This window comes from Monodon monoceros, unplaced genomic scaffold (genome assembly GCF_005190385.1).
Source record: "Monodon monoceros isolate NGI ecotype Baffin Bay Population unplaced genomic scaffold, NGI_Narwhal_1 Super_Scaffold_7, whole genome shotgun sequence".
In the NCBI taxonomy this organism is placed as follows: Eukaryota; Metazoa; Chordata; class Mammalia; order Artiodactyla; family Monodontidae; genus Monodon; species Monodon monoceros.
Genome location: NW_021703784.1, coordinates 29,334,950 through 29,356,720, shown reverse-complemented (window position 1 = coordinate 29,356,720; position 21,771 = coordinate 29,334,950). Strand labels below are relative to the sequence as shown.

General features: G+C 35.1%; 1 protein-coding gene across 1 annotated transcript in view; it reads left to right on the top strand.

Annotated features, from left to right (window-relative positions):
* The window catches only part of DYNC2H1 (dynein cytoplasmic 2 heavy chain 1), a 364,114-nt gene that overhangs the window by 165,032 nt on the left and 177,311 nt on the right, over positions 1–21,771 (top strand). Inside the window, exons 66-70 of the mRNA XM_029208148.1 lie at positions 5,395–5,558; positions 7,243–7,362; positions 7,914–8,048; positions 9,760–9,903; positions 14,016–14,105. Coding sequence (XP_029063981.1) covers positions 5,395–5,558; positions 7,243–7,362; positions 7,914–8,048; positions 9,760–9,903; positions 14,016–14,105 — 653 coding nt within the window. The remainder of the gene's footprint in view (positions 1–5,394; positions 5,559–7,242; positions 7,363–7,913; positions 8,049–9,759; positions 9,904–14,015; positions 14,106–21,771) is intronic.

Here is a 21,771-nt window from a genome sequence, read left to right as displayed (position 1 = left end):
TTTTTTTTTTTTTTTTTTTTAGATTCCATATATATGTGTTAGCATAAGGTATTTGTTTTTCTCTTTCTGACTTACTTCACTCTGTATGACAGACTCTAGGTCCATCCACCTCACTACAAATAACTCAGTTTCATTCCTTTTTATGGCTGAGTAATATTCCATTGTATATAAGCAGCACATAGATGGGTCTTTTTTAATCCAATAATCCACCCTATGTCTTTTGATTGGAATATTTATTACATTGACATTTAAAGTAATTATTGATAGATATGTCCTTATTGCCATTTTGTTACCTGTTTTCTGGTAGTTTTGAGTTCTTTATTGTTCTTTTTTTTCTTCGTTTAGATTCTTCCTTTGTGGTTTGATGATTTCCTTTCATGGTATGCTTGTGTTTCTTTCTCTCTAATTTTTGTATATCTATTGTAGGTTAGCAGGTTTTTCCTTTTCAGCACTTTGAGTATATCATGCCACTCCCTTCTAGCCTGCAAAGTTTCTGCAAAAATATTAGTTGGTAACCTTCTTTAGGTCCCCTTGTATGAGACTCTTCGTTTTTCTCTTGCTGCCTTTAGAATTTTATCTTTAACTTTTGCTGGTTTAATTATGATATGTCTTGGTGTGTGTCTTTTTAGTTCATCTTGTTTGGGACACTCTGTGCTTCTTGTACCTGGATATCTGTTTCCTTCTTCAGGTTTATGAAGTTTTCAGCTATAATTTCATCAAATACATTTTCTACCCCGTTCTTTCTCTCTTCTCCTCTGGGACCCATATAATTCAGTGTTGGTACAACTGATGTTGTCCCAGAGATCCCTTAAACTGTTCTTCTTTCTTTCATCCTCTCTCCCTCCCTTTCTTCCTTCCTTCCTCCCTCCCTCCCTTCTTTCCTTCCTTCCTTTTCTCCCTTCTTCCCTTCCTTTCCTGATTTGGTTATTTCCATTATTCTATCTTCCAGATCACTTTTCTGTTCTTGTGTATCACCTAGTCAGCTGTTAATCCTTCTATTGTGTTTTCCATTTCAGTTACAGTATTTTTCAATTCTAACTAATTCTTTTTTATATTTTCTAGTTCATTATTAAAATTCTCACTGTGTTCAGCTATTCTTTTCCCTGCTTCGGTTAGCATATTTTATTACTAATGCATTGAACTCCTAATCTGGTAAATTTTTAATTTCTGTCTCATTAGTTGTTTTTTTCAGGGATTTTTCTCTTGCTCTTTCAATTGAGACAAATTCCTCTGCTCATTTTGCTTAACTTTCTCTGTCTTTATGAAATTAGGTGAAACTGTTGCCTATTGCAGTCTTTAATGGGTGCCTTTGTGTGGTACAGTCTGCTTGTGCCCAGTGGCTTTTGTGGGAGAGCTGAATCTGATGTGAACACAGAACATGTCTTTCCTCAGGTTTGCTGGCATCTATCACCTTGGTAGGAGGCTGGAGATGGAGTTGTTAGATCAGAGCCAGGTGTAGCTGGGGCTTTTTCTCTGCTCAGTGGCCATCACTGCTCTTTAGGGGGTGGGGTCTGTTCCCAAGTTGCTGGAGCAGAAGTTTTTTTTTTTTTTTTCTCTCTCTTTTGTTGGATTCTGTTTTTTTACATCTTTATTGGAGGATAATTGACTAACATTGCTGTGTTAGTTTCTGCTGTGTAACAGAGTGAATCAGCTGTACGTATACATATATCCCCATATCCCCTTCCTCTTGCGTCTCCCTCCCACCCTCGCTATCCCACCGCTCTAGGTGGTCACAAAGCACTGAGCTGATCTCCCTGTGCTATGCGGCTGCCTCCCACTAGCTATCTGTTTTACATTTGGTAGTGTATATATGTCCATGCCACTCTCTCACTTCGTCCCAGCTTACCCTTCCCTCTCCCGGTGTCCTCAAGTCCATTCTCTGTGTCTGTGTCTTTATTCCTGTCCTGCCCCTAGGTTCTTCAGAACCATTGGTTTTTTTTAGATTCCATATATATGTGTTAGCATATGGTATTTATTTTTCCCTGACTTACTTCACTCTGTATGACAGACTCTAGGTCCAGCCACTCACTACAAATAACTCAATTTCATATCTTTTTATGGCTGAGTAATATTCCATTGTCTGTATGTGCCACATCTTTATCCATTCATCTGTTGATGGACACTTAGGTTGCTTCCATGTCCTGGCTGTTGTAAATAGTGTGGAGCAGAAGTTTTGAGGGTTGGGTCCGAGCTGGCTCCATTCCCTTGAAGTCTGTTCTCTCCTCAATCCCAGCACCAGCATTCTTGCCCAGGAGGGGAGCAGTGCTCGGGCAAGAGGGATTGGCATGGGCACTTGGCATTGGTCTGGGTGTGAATTGTGGCTGTCTGACCACAGACAGAAATCATGGCTGCTCTAATGTGCTGCCTGTGTAAGCACCAGTAATGGCTGCTCCCACCCTGCTCAGACACGCTTTAGGTCTGTGTTGCTTTTGTTTCTCACAGCTGAGCTTTCTGCTCAGCTGTAGCAGCCCTCACCCCAGTGAGGCTGGAGCAGTTGCTAGACTTAGAGTGGGATGCGTGCTGGGGCAGTCACAGGAAACCAGTCAGCCACCCATGCAGTTTCAATCCACCCTCTCTGCCCTTTTTTGGAAGTAAGCAAGCGAGGATGTGCTCCTCATGAATGGAGTCCAGGCTTCTCACAGCCCTCCTGTTAGTTCCCCCAGCCCTCCAAACAGCAAGGAGACTCACATTCTCAGTGTCTGACCTTTGGACAAGGGTGCCCCATTTGTGACTCAAACCACCTACTCCCTAGAGAGGATCTCTGTCTGTGTGATTGTTCTTCTCCTGAGTCCCCTCCTAGGGGCACAGGTCCAGACCTGATAGCTTCTCATCCCTTTATACCGAATTCTATATGCATCTTTCTTACAGTCTTCTAGTTCTGCTAGTCTACAGTTAGCTTTCAGTGAGAACTCTTTCACGTGTAGACATATTTTTGATGTGTTCTGTATCCTTCTGCTTTGCCATCTTGATTTCTTCTCCCTGAGTTAATTTAGTTTTGTTTGTAATCTATATTCTGTGTATATATCAACTTAGATTAATTATTTTAGGTGTTTGTCTATTGCATTTAATTTGTCAAATATATTGGTGTGTTTTTATATAATATTCTTATAACTTTAAAATTTCCATGAGTTTTTCAATAATGTGTCTTTTTTTCGATATTGATAATTTTTTTTCTCTTTTTCTTTGGTAGGTCTTGATAGCAGTTTATCAATTTTACTGATTTTTTTCAAAATACCAGTTTTTAACTTTGTTGATTTTCTCTATTGTATTTTCAATTTTTGCTTTTTATTTATTTTATTCTTAATATTTTCCTTAGATTTTATTTGGTTGTCTTTTTTCTAGATTCTTGAAATAGAAATTCAAAGTATTGATAATTCATTATTTTCTTTTTCCTAATATATGCATTTTTTTTGTCTATAAACTTTCTGCTAAGCCCTTCTTCAGTTTCATACCACAAGTTTTGGTTTGTATTTTTTTAATTCATAAGTTACTCATTGCTTTTGTTGTTTAATTTCCAGGGAGTTGGATATTTTCTAGTTACCCTTTTGGGATTGGTTTCTAGCTTATCTCTGTTGTGGTCAGAAAACTTATTCTGAAGTATTCAGTTTTTTAATCCTGTTGAAGCTTTTTTTATGATCTGGCATTGGCTAATTTTCACAAATATTCCGTGTACACTTGAAAATTATGTAAATTTTGCTCTTGGTTATTTTAATTTTCTCTAAAGTCAATTAATTCAAGTTTGTTAATAGTAACGTTCAGATTTTCTATACCTTTACTTTTTATTTCTATTTGTTCTATCATGTATTGAGAAGAAGTCTCTATGATTTTGAATTTTTTCTTTTAGTTCAGTCAATTTTTACTTTAAATATTTTGAAGCTGTGTGTTTGGATGCATACATATTTGGAATGTGCTGTCTTCCTGTTTGGTTATTTTCTTTATCATTGTCAACTGTCTTTTGTCTCTAGAAGTATCTCAAGTTTTAGAATTTGGTATTAGAATGATTACACTAATTTTGGGGATTGGTGTTCGCATGGTATATTTTTCCATTCTTTTACTTTCAATTTTCTGTTGGTTTTCTTTATAAAGTGTGTTTCTCATAAACAGTATATCATTTGGTTTTGCATTTTTATTCACCATGGCAGTCTTAATATTTGTAATGTAGTACAGTTAACCAATTCATGCAATAACTAATGTAGTTTTCTAATTAACCTGATAGTTTTTAATGGCTACCCTGTGTATAACAGTATGCATCTGTGACTTATTTTTTTAATATAGATAAATACTTTGAAACTTTTCCAGTATTGGTCTTTAACTCCATATACTCAATACCTGCCTTTGCATTATTGTTGTGCTGCATTTGTCATAGATTTTCAGTGGTTTTACTATGATGTCCTTAGAAGTAGTTTTCTTTGCATTTATCCTGCTTGCATTTTCTTGAATCATTCTAGTTGGTGTAGAGTTATTACATTGAACCTTTAAATTTGTTTTTTACTAATAATGGTTAACGTTCAGCATTATTTTGATATTGTTTTTTAACCATTTACATATCCTCTTTCATAAAGTACATATTGAATTCTTTTCACATTAACTTGAAAAAGTTAGGTAAATTTTAAAATCTATTCTAGGATTCTCAAAAATTCATTACATTGTTTTTCTTAACATTAGAAAATAATCTTCGATAATATATTTTTTTACCTAAAAAATTATTTTTTATCAGTTAAAATCATAAGTAATGCATGTAATGTTGATTGATTTTTCTGTATATGTTGTATAATTAATATAATTGTGTTTTGTATTAGAAAATAAAAAAAAAACTCCTTTGTGAGGCAGAAGTTTACTTTTTCTCAGTTTAATTTATTGCAAAGTACCTGTGTACGGCAGTCTGAATAAATCTTTTTTGATGTTAATAATGGATTCTTTGCAATTACTCATATGTTGTTAATTCCAGGTTTTTACCAGGTCATTCTGTTTTCAAGTGTTACATCTTAAATACTAGTACAATAAACACTTTGATGAATTTTGAAGTAGAGAATAATTAATAAGAGTTTCTATTTTTGTCATGTATAATCAAACATTTCAGAAAAATTGGTAATATCAAACATATAATTAATGTTAAAACTATATTGAATATAAGTAGATGTTCCTTTGATGCTTCAGTATCCTAGGATTGTCTTAATGAATATTATTTATCCTTGTTTGCATAAGTGCTGACTGATCAGTAGAGCATTCTCGTTAATAGTCTTTTGGGTGGCCTTGCTGTTGCTGTATTTTGGACTGTATCAAAAAGCCTGTAGTAAAAACTATTTAGAAGTACTAGAAAATTATATTTTTTAATGTCATGTAGCAAAATACAGAATATTCCGGCCAACTAATTATGTCATTTTGAAAAAACAGGACCACGTTATGTGGTACAAATAGGTGACAAAATTATCGACTACAATGAAGAATTTCGCCTTTTTTTGTCAACAAGAAACCCAAATCCCTTTATTCCACCGGATGCAGCTTCCATCGTTACTGAGGTTAACTTTACTACAACAAGAAGTGGATTACGAGGACAGGTATATATGGACAATCATTTGCCTTAGAAATCTTTAGTATCTTTGTATACTAATGAAATCTTTTGAATGGGAAGCTGTTTTGTTAAACTGATTAGCATTTAAACTCATGATTTTGAAAATATACTTGCAAATCAGTAACACATTTGGGTTTATTTCATTTTCCATTAGTGTTAGAATTGTATATTTGTTGCTAATGTCAAATTGCTGCTTCTTCCGGTATAACTTTAATTTTACAGTCTACTTCTGTCATATTTGTTAGAATTTGAGAAATGGAGGATCATACATGTTAAGATTAGCAACCTTATTTTTTTTAACTGTGAAAACTGAAGTTTAAATGTTAAAATTGCAGCTATTGACTTATTCAGCTAGGTGAGGGTCTTTTTTTTTTTTTTTTTTTAGGTGAGGGTCTTTGATTCCAAATCCAACTTTTTTTTTTTTTTTTGACTAGAGCATTTGCATGTTTGGATTTACTTTATCTGTGTATGGCTTATTACAGTTTATAGTTATTACATGAATTGCAAAATGATTTTCATGTACAGATTTTTACTTATACACTCCCTTACTCATTTTTCCTCTTTAAAGATATCCTGTTGACTTTTTCAGTATCATCCTGTTTTCTACCATCTAACAATAGTATATTTTTCTCTTTTGATTTATATGATAGCATGTATATTTACCATGGTTTTTACTTTATTGTAATTTTTAAAACTCTGCTATTAAAATATTTTTCTTACCATACTAGATGACTCACTGCATAGTTTTATGAACAATGTCTTTTGATTGGCTTGATGATACTTCTCATAAATAATGTACAGATTACTCAGAGCTTGGCAGAATTGACAAAATTGCTTCTTCTATATAAAAGATCTCCACAGTAATTGCTGAAAAGGGCTACTTAGGTATTACTTTAACAAGAACTGAATGAACATGCTTATACAATAGATTTCGAATTAATATATTTTATGACATGCAAATGTCATTTCCTATTTTAAAGTTTCAAACTGAAGAATTTGACATAGCAGTTTTCAACAGCTTTATTAAGATTCAGTTCATATATCATACAATTCACCCCTTGAAAGTTTACAATTCAATGCTTTTTTAGTGGAATTTCTGAGTTTTTATGGTAACTCTATGTTTACCATTTTGAGGAATAGACAAAGTTTTCCAAAGTAGCTGCACAATTTTACTTTCCGTGAATAATGTATGAGGGTTCCCCTTTCTCCACATTCTGGCCAACATTTATTATCATTTGTCTTTTTAATTATAGCCATCTTAGTGGATGTGATGTGGTATCTCATTGTGATTTTAATATAGTATTTTAAGTAAGGTAACTATTTCTTTTTGTGACTACTTACCATTAAAAATGTTTGCTTCCATAGTTTTTATACATTTAATCTAATTTAAGAACTGAATATTACATGTTGATATGTTAAGTAATGCAATTTCTTATAGCTGTCCTATAATATTTAACATTTTATCAATTAGTTAACTATTCAGTTTGGCTCTTTTGTCAGAAATAATTGTGAACGTGTCTCATATGTTTAACTAGAAAGAATGAAGTACATAGTAGTATCATTATACTTGTAATATTTGATCAAACATAAGGCCTGTTTGTGGGAAGTTTTCATTTTGTTTTGTTTTGTTTGAACTTTATTGCTAGAATAACCTTGGATTTTTTTTTAAGCTTTTGGCATTAACTATTCAGCATGAGAAACCTGATTTAGAGGACCAGAAAACAAAACTATTACAACAGGAAGAAGATAAGAAAATACAGTTAGCTAAGCTTGAAGAATCTCTTTTAGAGGTAAAATTGAGCTATTCAGGATATTTTTCATATTATATTATTCTGATTATAATCAAATATTGTTTTTTTAAAAATTATAGTACCTTTAGCATGTTTTTGGTTGTATCAAAGACACATCAATATGTATCTTAAAGTCAAAATTCAAATAGAAAAAGGTAGATGTCTTGGAATATAAGACTTCCAGGAGTAATGTTTAAGACAAGCAATTTTTAACTAATATCGTCTTTATACTGTATTATTTCATTAATATTTGATTTTATGCTCAGAAAAACATTCAAAGGTAGCATGAAATTATGATTTGATCTGTAACTTTAAATAGTTTTTATTAGGTTGATAAAATTAATACATATACAATGTTTTGATGATATAGTATCATATAATGATTTACAGTATCTTTTGATACAGAAGGCTGTAAAATAATGAAATTCTTTTAAGAGAACATAAGTTCCCAAAAACATCATCAAATTAATGATAGTTAACATGGGCTTCTTTTAATTGATTATTTTAATATATATAATAGTGTTCATATTATTTTATTAATTTTTCTGCAGACACTTGCCACATCTCAAGGCAATATTTTGGAAAATAAGGATTTGATTGAATCTTTGAATCAGACAAAAGCAAGCAGTGCACTTATTCAGGAGTCACTTAAAGAATCTTACAAACTCCAAATTTCTCTTGATCAAGTAAATATTTCCTTCTTTGTGATCTTGTATTGTTTTCTTAAACTTTCATGTTAATATGATAAAAATTTTAGTACCAGGACTTCAGGGGAATGATGACTGCAAAAAAAGAAAGCTATTCAAAAACACCAGGTCCTTGGGTCTAATTCTTATTATAGAGACGGCGATAGATGTTGAGGGTATCAAGTGTAAGGAGTGCTGGTCATTGAGCTCTGCTGAGTACTACTGATTTCTGGCATGTTATCCAAAGTTCTAGAGCTATAAACTTGTACTGAAATTGAAAATGAACGTGTTTAAAATGACTGTTAGAGAGCATCTTTGCCATTCCTGGAACTTTTCTTAAGTTAAGGCAAGTTAAGTATATCAATAAAAGAATTAAAAGCTATTGTTTCCATCAAAAACATTGTTCTCCCCTACTCATCCTGGACCCCATGAATGTGTTGATCTGAACTCTTTTCTTAAAAATGGTTAAAATCCTTCTTGCTTTATTCTTTTGACATTTCCTAGAGCAAAATTTCAACCTTATATCAGTACAATGTATCTTTTATTTTTTCCTCCTACATTCGGTGACAAAGATTTGCTGAAGAAAATCAAACAATGAAGCAGATTAATGTTATTGTGAATTCCCAGTCTCCAACCTGACCTGGACCCTTACTGACATCCTTTAATATTTCCCATTTCCCTCAATGACTTTTCCAAATGTTATTTTAGGTATTTTTCAGCTGTTGCTCAAATTCTACACTTACATAGTATTACTTTCTTCACTTGAGAAAGAGCTCTGTTGAAATCTGAATAAGAGAAAACCTATAGCCTGTTTCCAATCCAGTCATCCCACCTTCTCTACCATAGCTAAAATTGGCAGATGTCATAGCTGTCACTGTATACCAAAAGGATTTTGAACTTTCTGTGTCTTCTCTTTCTGAACAGGCATCGCTGAGTCACACACATAATTTTACCAGTATCATATTTATAATCCTGGTGCTTTGATCAGAATGACATGGAGAGCCTTCTCAGAGTTCAGTTCATAACCTCAAGGCCATTTAATCCTATGATCCTTTCATCTTTATCATCGTTTACCTTCAGTCAGAATGAAAGCCCCTGTGATTATTGGTTTGTTCTATGCTTATGTTGAACAATGCTAGGTGCTTTATTATCTTAATGTGGACACTCGTTACAGTCTTCTACTTTACCTCTACTTCCATCAGTGTTCTTGTTGGTACCAGTCCCACACACTAGATTCATTGTTCTAACTTTTCTCCACTGCAGGGGTAGCCTGTAGTGCCATGCTGTCTTACATGACCTACGTGACCTCTGATCACAACTGTTTACCATTCCATTTAACCCTAATACAGGTGCTTACCTCTTTCCCCTAATACAAGTATTCTTGGTCTTCATTGAAACCAACCCATGTACTACTTCTAGTTCTGTAATCAGAGGGGAGGGGAAGTATTTAGAATACATTGCTTGCAGTTACATAAAAATACAAAACAAAAGTGTAATATCTTAGGATTAAAAGAAGTATAAAAACTTAAAAATAGAAAAGCTGGATTATGCAGTTTCTTTATAAAATTCTGTGATTAATCTTTATTTGTTGTATGTATGTTGAAAGTAAGGCTGCGGCTAGATATGTGCATAGCAGTCTGTAGGTGGCAGTAAAGCATTACAACTAAGGTGTCACCCTTCCCGCCCCCCACCCCCACCCCTTGTTCCACAGGAGCGGGATGCCTATCTCCCTCTGGCTGAGAGTGCCAGCAAGATGTACTTCATTATCTCTGACTTGTCAAAAATTAATAACATGTACCGTTTTAGTTTGGCTGCATTTCTCCGACTTTTCCAGCGAGCTCTGCAAAACAAACAGGTATGCTGTTGGTTACCCCATAGCTGAGACTGAATGAGAGAGATCGCTTTACTAGCTGCTTAATTTATAATAATTTCCTGAGAAAAGTTTCTTGGAATTATATTTCAAAAGACCATATGTAACACTTTTAAACTATATTTAAAAGAAACTAGCTCCTTAGTTGCATTTTATGTTTTTAACAAACTGTCCCAATGTGGCAGTCCTCTTAATGGAAATGATTTATGTTCTGAGTATAAATTAATAAATGATTGTCTTCTCAGATGATCATTAAAAAAAAACATGGATGATTCAGGAAGGTATAAAATTAAGAAATTATCCACATAATCCCATTACCTGGGGAAAACAACATTTAAAATTTCATTGTATACCAATGTTGTTTGAGGCTATAATACATACCTGATATTGTTCTAGAAAATGGGAATACAGGAATATACACTGTTTTATCAAGCTTGTATTCTAATGGAGGGAACAATATATTAAAGAATACACATAATTTTTACCAAAAGGTATAATACTGTGCTTTAAAAATATATTGTACACAATTTTCATGTCAATAAATACAAACCTACACAATATTTTTGAGAGCTTGTGAGGCTATACCCTACTTTATTTAGCTACCTCCTATAGGGTGTTATGGTTATCTCTGCTGAATATCTTATTACCCCCAAATTTAGCAGATTAAAACAATGTTTCTCTTATGCTCATTGATTCTTTCTTATGCTCATGGATTCTATGGGGAATTTTGTCAGGGCACTGCAGGGATGGCTTACCTCTGCTTCACAAGGTCTGGGGTCTTGGTTGGTGAGGAATTGAGAGTGCAAGTGGTTTTGGGGAGGCTTCACTTTCATATCTGGTACTTGGAGTGGGTGGACTTGATGACTAGGAGTGCTGACTGCAGAACCTCTCTGTGAAGCTTGGCTTCCTCACAGCACAGAATAATTGGATTCCTCATATTGCATACTGAGATACCAAACATGTATTTCAGTGAACAAGGCAGAAGCTGAATTGCCTTTTATGACCCAGCCTTGGGTCATTTCTGCTGTATTCTATGGGTTGAAGCAGTCAGAGTCTACACAGATTCAAGAAGGGGAAAGAGACTTTAACTCTTGATGGATGGAGGGTCAAAGAATTTGGGGGTTATGTTTAAAATAGCTATAGACACTTACAGGGCTTTTTCCCCAGTGTTTTGTTTCTCCAATTATTTTCCTAGTTTCCTAGACTTGGATAGCTCGGGCAAAAATGCACATTTGTAAGCCTTTAGACAAATATTGTCTAATTATCCTTTGGAAATATATGCTGTTGGTATATTAAACTAATACAACAACAGGGGCCTTTTTAATCTACACCTTGAGCAAAAATGAATATTATATAACTTTTAATAATTATCCTATTAGGTAATTGAAAAATATTTCACTATATTTGAAAGTCTTTGGTCACTTGTAAGATAAATATCACTTGTAAGATAAATATCAGATTATTTGTGGTTTTTCTTTGGTGAATTATTATTTTTCCATTCTATGGTATTAGTATTTTAAAATTTTACTTATAAGAGTTTCTTATATATTAAGGACACTAAACCTTTGTCGTAAATATTTTGGGTTTATTAATTTGCTTTTTAATTTATTAAAAATATATATATATATATTTTTTGCGGTACGCGGCCTCTCACTGCTGCGGCCTCTTCCGCTGCGGAGCACAGGCCCCAGACGCTCAGACCCAGTGGCCACGGCCCACGGGCCCAGCCGCTCCGCGGCATGCGGGATCCTCCTGGACCGGGGCGTGAACCCGCGTCCCCTGCATCGGCAGGCGGACTCTCAACCACTGTGCCACCAGGGAAGACCCTAAAAAATATTTTTATGAAACCAAATTCATCAAGTTGTTTATAATTTTTGTGTTCAGTATAATACTAATATAAGTGTTTTTTAGGATTATATTTTGGGTGAGAATAATTTGTTCTTTTAGATAGTTAGGAGTAAAATTTCATATCTGAGTAGGTTTACTTAAGTCTATCTTTCTGAGGAAAGATTATTATTCATTCAGTTAATATTTATCGCAGACTTACCATGTGGCAGGCATTTTTCTAGGTGCATGGGTGATATAATGGAGAATAAAACAGGAAAAAAATCTTTGTCTTCATTGTCATGGACTTCTTAATATTTTCATGAATGAGTTATTTCAGAAAATTTTTATTTGATTACAAATAATGATTAAAGTTTACTGATGTCTTTTCCACTAAAGTAAATCATTTGAAGTTGTTCTTACATTAGATTTGAAATAAAATGGCACCTAACGAAGAGCTTCTGCTTTGGGGGTAGGCTTTGTTAGTAAAATCTGTCATCTCAGTCCTGGGGGACAAGATAAGCATTTCTCCCATGTATATATGTAATGTCCTTTGGACAAAGATAAGGTTTCAAGATGCAGGAAAGGGTTGAAGGATACATAATTGTGTTCTTTGTCCTTTGGTTTTTAAAAAAATTGAATTTTAATATGTTAAATTTAATCAAACCATTTATAATATTGTGCTGGTAAAAGAATTTTTACAAAAAACAGTAATAGTGTAAAGTCTGTGAGAGTTGGTTCATGATATATTGATCATATTTCTAACTTGCTGTGTCACAGGTAAATCTAGAGAGTCATTTATACTTAACTTCTTTTTTATTAATAATTTTGTATAAATTACTTAGAAAGTACACAGTAATAAGTTCATTTAAAATTCATTCTTATCTTTTAGTAAAAAAATTGTATGTTAAAATTCAATGGCCCTATAAAATATAAGGACTGAGAAATAAGTTAGAAGGTCTAAATCAACTTAGTAAAAATACTGGTTATTTTGTACTGTTTAGAAAAGCTTATAGCTCAGTACTTCCTCAGTGACAATAGTTCTGTGAGAATATGGCCATTGAATAACATTGACCTTTGCATGTGTTTGTACGTGTATATGCACATGTGTGTTTAGGTGGGCATTTGAGTTCATTTGAAAAATATAATCTGAAATACATAGAAGTACGTACATTGAAAATCTATTGGACCTTGTAGGTACTATATTCTGTCTCACATTAGAGTGTCTTTTAGTGGATCTAAGCTTCAATTTCACATGTGATCTTTGTTAATAAATAGTAAAATTAAGAGAAGTGTTTGTGGTATGAACTGTGAATAATGAGCTCTCTTGGTTAGAACATGCTACTAACACGGCCAGAAACCTACATTTGATGTATCTGAGTATCAAGTCACAATGTTTTCTGCTAATTTCACACATTTTATTGCTCATCCTGTCATCCTGGGTGTACTTCTCTAAACTGTTAAAATTATTTTGCTAGTTTTTTTTTTTCCTTGCCAATTATCATCACAAGGAAGCAAGCAAATTTTGTCTAAATGTTATCCCAGAATTGAATTCTGCAAGGCATGTATTCTCCAATTGCACCCAGAATGAAGTGAAACTTACACTCATATCACACCAAGGGAAAAGGCCAGCCTTTACAACATCCCCTCCACTATTCCTACCCCAAGCCATTTTTCATTAATCAAATAAAATAGCCATTAATGATATTTTTCAAATCATAGCAATCATGTACAATGGAGGTACAAAAGCAGATAAAAAACTAAAACTATGTATGAATTTTTACACCACGTATTTCAAATTCAAGCTGGAGGGCATGGTTTAAGATTGTTTAAGTTCCTATACTGGGGATGAGAAAATTCTTTATAGTATGGCTCTGGTCATACTGTTTTGGGGCTGGATTGGTAATTATAATACAAGTAATTAAATGGCTTTAACCCAGATTGATGTAGTATTTTTAATGCCAGTACGAATCAAAGTGGTATGGTCAAATTCAATTCATATGATATTACTGGTAATTGATTATAATTTTCATTTATTGAAAGCTTTAACTCTATCTATACATTAAAAAATACATCAGTTTTTTATTGTATTAATGTAGAAGTTTAATGCACTTATTCGTCTAGTCCCTTGAGTCTGTTTGCCGAAGATAATTGTCCCAGAATCAGTTTTGAGTCTGGAGGAACAATTTATAAGCATTATTAAACTGTGGGGTACCTTTTAAATGTTCATGAATTTCCTAATCGTTTTTCAATTTTCAAATTGTAATCTACAGGATTCTGAAAATACAGAACAGAGGATTCAGTCTCTCATCAACTCATTAAAACATATGGTATATGAATATATATGCCGTTGCCTATTTAAGGTAAGAAACATTGTGTTTTTCACTTATAAAATATTACCTGAACCTTGATTTAATACAGTATTAGGTTAAATTATATTAAATTATACATAACTCTTTACATACTAGAAAGGTATTAAAATTGACATTTCTGATATTTTCCCAGAATAAAACTCATTACTAACCAGAATGTCTTACAGCACTTGGGATGTCGTAGGGAGAAAAGTGACAAGTAAAGAAGGGAGAGCAAACCCTGGGTTAGCTGACTTAGCCCTGAACATGTCAGTAGCCACTGAAAGAAGGAACAAGGATGGATTATATAGGTCATTTTCTAGCCGATGTTTCTCAGTCTCAGTACCAGTGACATTTTGTGCCACATAGTTAATTGTTGTGGGGGGCTGTTTTGTGCATTTTAGGATATTTAGTGTCACCTCTGGCCTCTATCTTCTGGTGCCATTAGCCCTCCATTTCCCCGCTGTGACAATCAAAATCATCTCTTGACACTGCTGGATGTCCCCTGGGTTGGGGAACAAAATAATTGTCTATTCTTCGCATTACGAAGTAAACTAACACCTGATCCTGAGTTACGAAAGAAATTTGTCATAAGTCTTCAAATTATAGGGGACCCAGAGGAATATACAGTGAAACATATTTTAGAAATTTCTTAATATTATAGAAAACACAGAGGGTTTTCACTTAGGACTTTTTTTTTAATGTCAGTCCTTGGGTATAGCTTGAGATATGTTAAAAAAGCACTTTGTAAGGCAGTTAACTAAGTGAGAGGAATAGAGTTATTATGGTCCAATTATATAGGCTTCTTAGAAAATCTTGAAAAAGATATACTTAATATTGTTACTGTAGAATAAGATAGTAATTTTTATGATTAGAGTGATTTTGTTGAAGATCTTTACTTCAGACAGAGAATAAACCCTTCAAAGTACCTTTCAGCACTTTGACAAGGGGTGTTATTGGGAATTCAAAGAATTATAGTTGAGGATTTCTGCAGAATTCCTTCTTTACTGAAAACTATGGATATATATTTTTCTTTTATAGGTCTTATAGTTTACTATAATTCTGAAAATCAGCTGTTTGGCCTTCAATTTTAACTTGTGTAAAATGAGGAATTGTAAGCAAATAATTGTCAGTAGTTATGATCCTAGATATAAGGATGATATATCGGTAGTTTCATTTGTTATAGATTCATGATATCTTTAAACATTTTTATAATGCATTATCTCATATAAAACTTTGTAAAATTTGATTACCCAAAATTTTAAAATATTTTCAGAAAATGTTTCATATTTAATGAGCTATATAGAAGAAAACTTTATTCATTTCATCCTCTCCTCTAACTCTTAGTCCTTCATTAGAGTAAACCAGTTCAGGGTTTGATATGTTCCTTATAATCTGTTTCTTCTCTCTTCATATTCATATGTACAAATATATAGATACAGTTTTAAAAATTTTCCTTACATTATATTTTCTTCTGTAACAACTCTTTTGTGGCAGTAGGTCCTGAAGATCTTTACATAAGTATAAATATGTTAACTTTATTATTTTGAGTGGTTGTGTAGCATTCCATAATATAATTATATGCTAGTACTCTACTGGTGGATATTAGATTATTTCTATATTGTTTGTTGTTATGAATGACTGCAGTTCAGTGAACAACCTGTTCAGTTCCTTCACCTTTATGTACATGTACGAGTAAGTAAGCAGTGGCTTTCTTTTCTAGGAGTTTTATGCTTTCAAGTCTTGCATTCATGTCTTTTTTCCCCTCTTTTTTTATTGAAGTATAATTGATTTAGAATATTATATTAGTTTCAGGTACACAGCATAGTGATTTGATATTTTTATACATTACATGATAAGTCTAGTAACCATCTGTCACCATACAAAGTTATTACAATATTATTGACTATATTCCCTATGCTGTACATTACACCCCCATAACCTATTTTATAACTGGAAGTTTGTACCTCTTAATCTTCCTCATCAATTTCACTCATCTCCCAACTCCCTCTCCTCAGGCAACCACCAGTTTGTTCTCTGTATCTATGAATATGTTTCTGTTTTGTTATGTTTGTTTTGTTTTTTAGATTCTACATCAAAGTAAAATCATATGGGGTATTTGTCTTTCTCTGTCTAATTTATTTCACTTAGCATAATACTCTCTAGGTCCGTCCATGTTGTCACAAATGGCAAGATTTCATTATTTTTTCATGAGCCAGTAATATTGTGTATATATATATATATATATATATATATATATATATACAGACACACACACACACACACACACACACACACCACATCTTCTTTATCCATTCATCTTTGGATGGATACTTAGGATGCTTCCATATCTTGGCTATTGTAAATAATGCTGCAGTGAACATAGGGGAGCATACATCTTTTCAAATTAGTGTTTTTGTTCATTTCTTTTGAAAAATACCCCAAAAGTGCAATTGCTAGATCATATGGCAGTTCTATTTTTACGTTTTTTGAAGAACCTCCATACTGTTTTACATAGTGGCTGTACTAATTTACAATCCCACCAACAGCGCACAAGGGTCCCCTTTTCTCCACATCCTTGTTAACCCTTGTTATTTGTTGTCTTTTTGATTATAGCCATTCTGGACAGACGTGAGGTGATATCTCTTTGCAGTTTTAATTTGCATTTCCTTGATGATTAGTGATGTTTAACATCCTTTCATGTGTCTGTTGGTCATTTGTTTGTCTTCTTTGGAAAAATGTCTATTCACGTGATTTGTCCATTTTTAAATAACAATTTACAGTTGTTATGTCTGCTCGTTGGATTGATCCCTTTATCATTATGTAATGTCTTTTTATGTCTCTTGTTACAGTCTTTATTTTAAAGTCTGTTAAATTCTGTTTTAAAGAAAGCTCTGCTTTCTTTTCATTTTCATTTTCATGGAGTTGATTTTTCCATCTGCTCACTTTAGTCTGTGTTTGTCTTTAGTTCTTAAGTGAGTCTCTTATAGGCAGCATATATATGACTCTTGATGTTTTATTCATTCAGCCACTCTGTATCTTTTGATTGGAGCATTTATTCTATTTACATTTAAAGTAATTATTGATAGGTATGCACTTATTGCCATTTTAATAATTGTTTTCTGGTTATTTTTATAGTTCATTTTTGTTTCTGTCATCTTATTTTGCCCTCTTCCCTTGTGATTTGATGACTGTATTTAATTTTATGTTTGGATTCTTTTTTTTTGTATGTATCTCTTATAGGTTTTTAGTTTGTGGTTACCATGAGATTCATATATAAAAACCTATTTGTGTGTGTGTGTGTGTGTGTGTGTGTTAGTTTAAGGTTTAAGTTGATGCTCTCTTAAGTTTGAATGCATGCTAACAATCCTGTGTTTTTACTCACCTTCCCCCAATGTTTACTGTTTTTGACATCATATTTTGTATCTTTTTGTTTTGTGTACCCTGCAACGTTTCTGCTGAAAAGTCAGCTCATTGTCTTATGAAAGTTCCCTTGTGTATAACTAATTGCTTTTCTCTTGCTGCTCTTAAGATTCTTTCTTTATCTTTAATTTTTACCACTTTTTAGTAATGTGTCTTTGTTTAGACCTCTTTGGTTTCACCTTGTTTGGGACTCTCTGTGATTTCTGGACTTGGATGTCTTTTTTCTTTTCAGGTTAGGGACATTATCAGCTATTATTTCTTCAAATAAGTTCTTTGCCTCTTTCTCTCTCTCTTCTCCTTGTGAGACCCCTATAAAGTGAATGTTAGTATGCTTGATGTTGTCCTTGAGGTCTTTTAAACTATTCTAAAATTTTTAAATTCCTTTTTCTTTTCTTTCTCTTCAGCTTGGGTGATTTCCACTACTCTGTCTTCCAGTTTACTGATTCATTTCATTTTATTATCTAATCTGTTTTGATTGCTTTCTCGTATATTTTTTATGTCAGTTATTGTATTCTTCAGCTCTGTTTAGTTCATCTTTATATTTTTTCACTCTTTGTTAACTTTTTCTCTATGTCCATCCATTCTTCTCCTGAGTTCGTTGAGCATCTTCATGATCATTAACTTGAACACTCTATTGGGTAGATTGCTTATCTCCACTTTACTTAGTTCTTCTTCTGGGGCTTTGTCTTTTTCCTTTGTTTCAAACATACTCCTCTGTCTCCTCATTTTGCTGAATTCTCTTTTTATTTCTATGAACTCTAAGTCAAGTATGTTTTCCAATCTTGGAGAATGGTTCATGTGGGAGATGTCTTATGGAGCTTAGCAGCATACCCCCTTCTGCTTACCAGAGCTATATGCTCTAAGGTTGCCCCCTATGTGGGCTGCATGGACCCTTCTATTACGGCGGGGCCAGCTACTGTGGTCATATTAGTCAGCGGCACTGGTCCCTGTTCTAGGTGGCTGCCAGGCCCTACCTCATGTATTGACTGCCAGGCCCTGGTGTGTGGGGCCATGTCCCAGCATGGCTGGTCACATAGCCTGAGGATCCTGGGGCTGGTGCTGGCCTGCTGATGGGCAGGACCAGGTTCTGGGCTGGCTGGCTGCAGGTCCTGGGGAGGCTGGAGCTCATGCCAGCCCACTGGTGGGAGGGGCTGGGGCTGCAGGGCTTGGGGGCTGGGGAGGCTGGGGTTGGTATTGGTCTGCTGGTGTGCAGAGCTGGTTCCTGGATTGGCTGGCTGTGGGTCTGGGGTTTCTGGCTCTGGTGCTGGCCCACTGATGGGTGGGTAAGCCCCTGACATTAGTAGGCTGGAGGGAGGACTCCAAAATGGTGCTGCTAGACCAGTGTCCTGGTGGTTGAACCTTATCATTCAACCCTACCCTAACTCTTGGCTGTCTCTTAAACCTTTGTGATTGTTCAAGCAGCCTATTATATTCTTATTATCTCCCTGTAGCTTGAGGGTGTCTCATGACCTGTCAGCATCATATGGAGGAAGATTATCAGTCAGCAGTAGATTCAGGATGCTTTGAAGCCAGATGCTCAGGGAGCAACTTTTAAAGTATGAAAATATATACAGTCCTATGGGACTGAAAGTATAATCCCCACTGGCCATTTGAGCCAGGTGATCTGGTGGTGTCTCCTGATTGGCAGTTGCATAAACGGAGGCTCTAGATATGTGTATAAGCTCTTTTCTAGGAGATACTGGCAAGCTATAGTAAGGCAGAAGGAGAGGGCAAAGACGGCATTCACTGACCTATGATCCCTGAGAGGAGTTCCATAGGCCCCTAGGTATGTGCCAAACCTGAAGCCTGCCTCTCAGACCAAAGCTCCAGTACAAGCAAATAGGCTTCTTTCACAGAAAGATGGGGGTGTGTCATTATGTTGTCTGTGCAGAACCTTGGAGATAGTAGCCTGCCAAGAACTGTCTCTCCAATTGTTAGAGTCCCATGGGACCCAGGAATGCAAGCTCCCTTGGCCTCCAGAGCCATATGATCAAGGAATGGCCCCTTGGCTGTAGCTACAAAAATCAGGGCTCCAAAAGTATATAAAGCTCACTTCTGAGAGATACTGGTGCCCTGGAGCATGGCAGAGAGAGAGTGAGAACATGTTGCCTGCTGGCTGTAGAGAGGCAGAGGGGGAACATAAAGATGGCACCCACCAGAAAAGGAAAAAACAATGATGGCACCTGTTGGCTAGCAGACGGAGGGTGCAAAGATGGTGTACGCAGAGAGTGTTCCAGCAAGTTCTTAGACATGTGTATTAGATTAGATGCCTGCCTCTCAGGCCAATGCTTTAATCTACCCAAGTGAAGCTCTTTCACTTAAAGTCTGAGCTCCATCGGCTGCCCTGGGGCAGGTGAGTCCCAGCATAGGAGCCCTTTTTGAGCTGTTTCTCAGAAGAGTACACTCTTGTGGATATCGTTGTTGTGAGCCCAGTTGGTTTGCAAAGCTAGATATTTTGGGAGCCTGTTACTCAGGTGCAGGTCTTTAAAGTTTGGGGGCCTAGTATGGGGTCAAACCCTTCATTCCTCAAGCAGAGGTCTGGGTTTTGAGTGTCCTCCTAACTTTGGGTCACTGTTCCAGGGGTGGGTTTTATGGCAAGACTGTATCCCAGCCTCTCCCACCCACTTTGATGTGGTTTTCTTCTCTTTTGCCCAGTGTGTGGTAATTGCTTAGCCAGCCTGTAGGTATTTCTCAGAGGAAATTGTTTCTTATTTAGCTGTAGACTTGGTGTGTCTATAGGAGGAAGTGAGTTTGGGATCTTCCTGTGTCATTGTCTTGAGCCAGAACTCTATATTTCTTAATGGAAGTATAATGGCTGGTCCAAGGGTATAAACTTTTGAAATTTTTTTTGGCATTATCAAATTGCCTTCCAAAAGGTTTTTATTACCAGTTATTATTCCTACACACAGAGTAATTAAGGTACCTTCTTTGCATCCTTGTCAACTCTGGATTTTATCACTGTTTTTTAATTTTGTAGCTTATAAATATCTTATTTTTCTTTTTTCTATTTACTTTTATTAAGGTTGTTTATTTTTACCTTCCCCCTTACTTGCCATATTTGTCTATTTGTCATATTTGTCTATTTTCTTTGCATTTTAAAGAATAAGTTTTGCTTTTAGAATAAGTCTATGTTAATGTTTTAATATTTTCTTTTTTAATCATTGATTTATTTTTTGATCTCTATATTACTTAATTTGCATGGTTCATTTTTTATCTTAAACTGGAACTCCCTACCCAATAAATAATTGCCCATCCCTCATCCCCCCATCCCCTGGGAACCACCATTCTGATTTCTGTCTCTATGAATCTGACTCTATGAATTTCTGACTCTATGAATCTGTCTCTATGAATCTTGGTACCTCATATAAGTGGAGTCATATAAGTGTTTGTCCTCTGCTTATTCACTTAGCATAATGTTTTCAAAGTTCATGCATGTTGTCAATGTGTGTTTTAAAGTGCCCATTCTGTCCCCCTTCCTCCCTGAAACTCTTTGCCCCCCTCCCGCCCCGCCAAGTTCAGGAATCCACAGTGCTGTCTTAGGAGTTGGCCCTTGTGTCTCTCTTCTCTCTTCATTCCTGTGCAGAAGGGGTTTTCCTAGAGACTCTGCCATCCTCATTCGCTTAGTGATTCATCTCAGAGCCAGAGACAAATGAAATGGAATTTCATTCCCAGCAAGGCTGGTCCTAAAGTCTGTGCTCATAAACTTGCTTTACAGTAATCTGTATACTTTGAATTTTTGTGCTCTGCCCACTCTGTTTCTCCCACCTATGCCAGAAGCATTGCTCCAGTGGACCAAGGGGCCCAAGCCTGAGGGGCGGCCCCAGGATGTTCTGTGCCTGTGTGGTGGTTGGAGTGGTGACAGCAAGGGGGTACAGTTTAAACATGGAATTGCATTTTTATTACTTGATTGCTGCTTCTGCTGTTACCAAGGGAGTAAGGGGGCTCCTGGTACAGCTGCTTCTGACTGCAGTTCATGCTCTACTATCTATCCCTAGGAGGGAGTTTGAAACGATAAAAGGGCAGTTGAGGAGGTAGAGAGCGGCAGCACCTGTACCACCGTGCCACCAGACTTAGCAAGTCTGAATGTAGCTTTAATCTTTTTTATTTTCTAGTGAATAAATTATATGTTCTTATTTTATTTTCAGTGATACATTATACTTACTGATGAGATTTAAATCCTTTTGTCATATTTTAATAATGTAATTAGAGAAGGATATGATAAGCATTTCAGTACCAAGATGACTTAATGTACAGT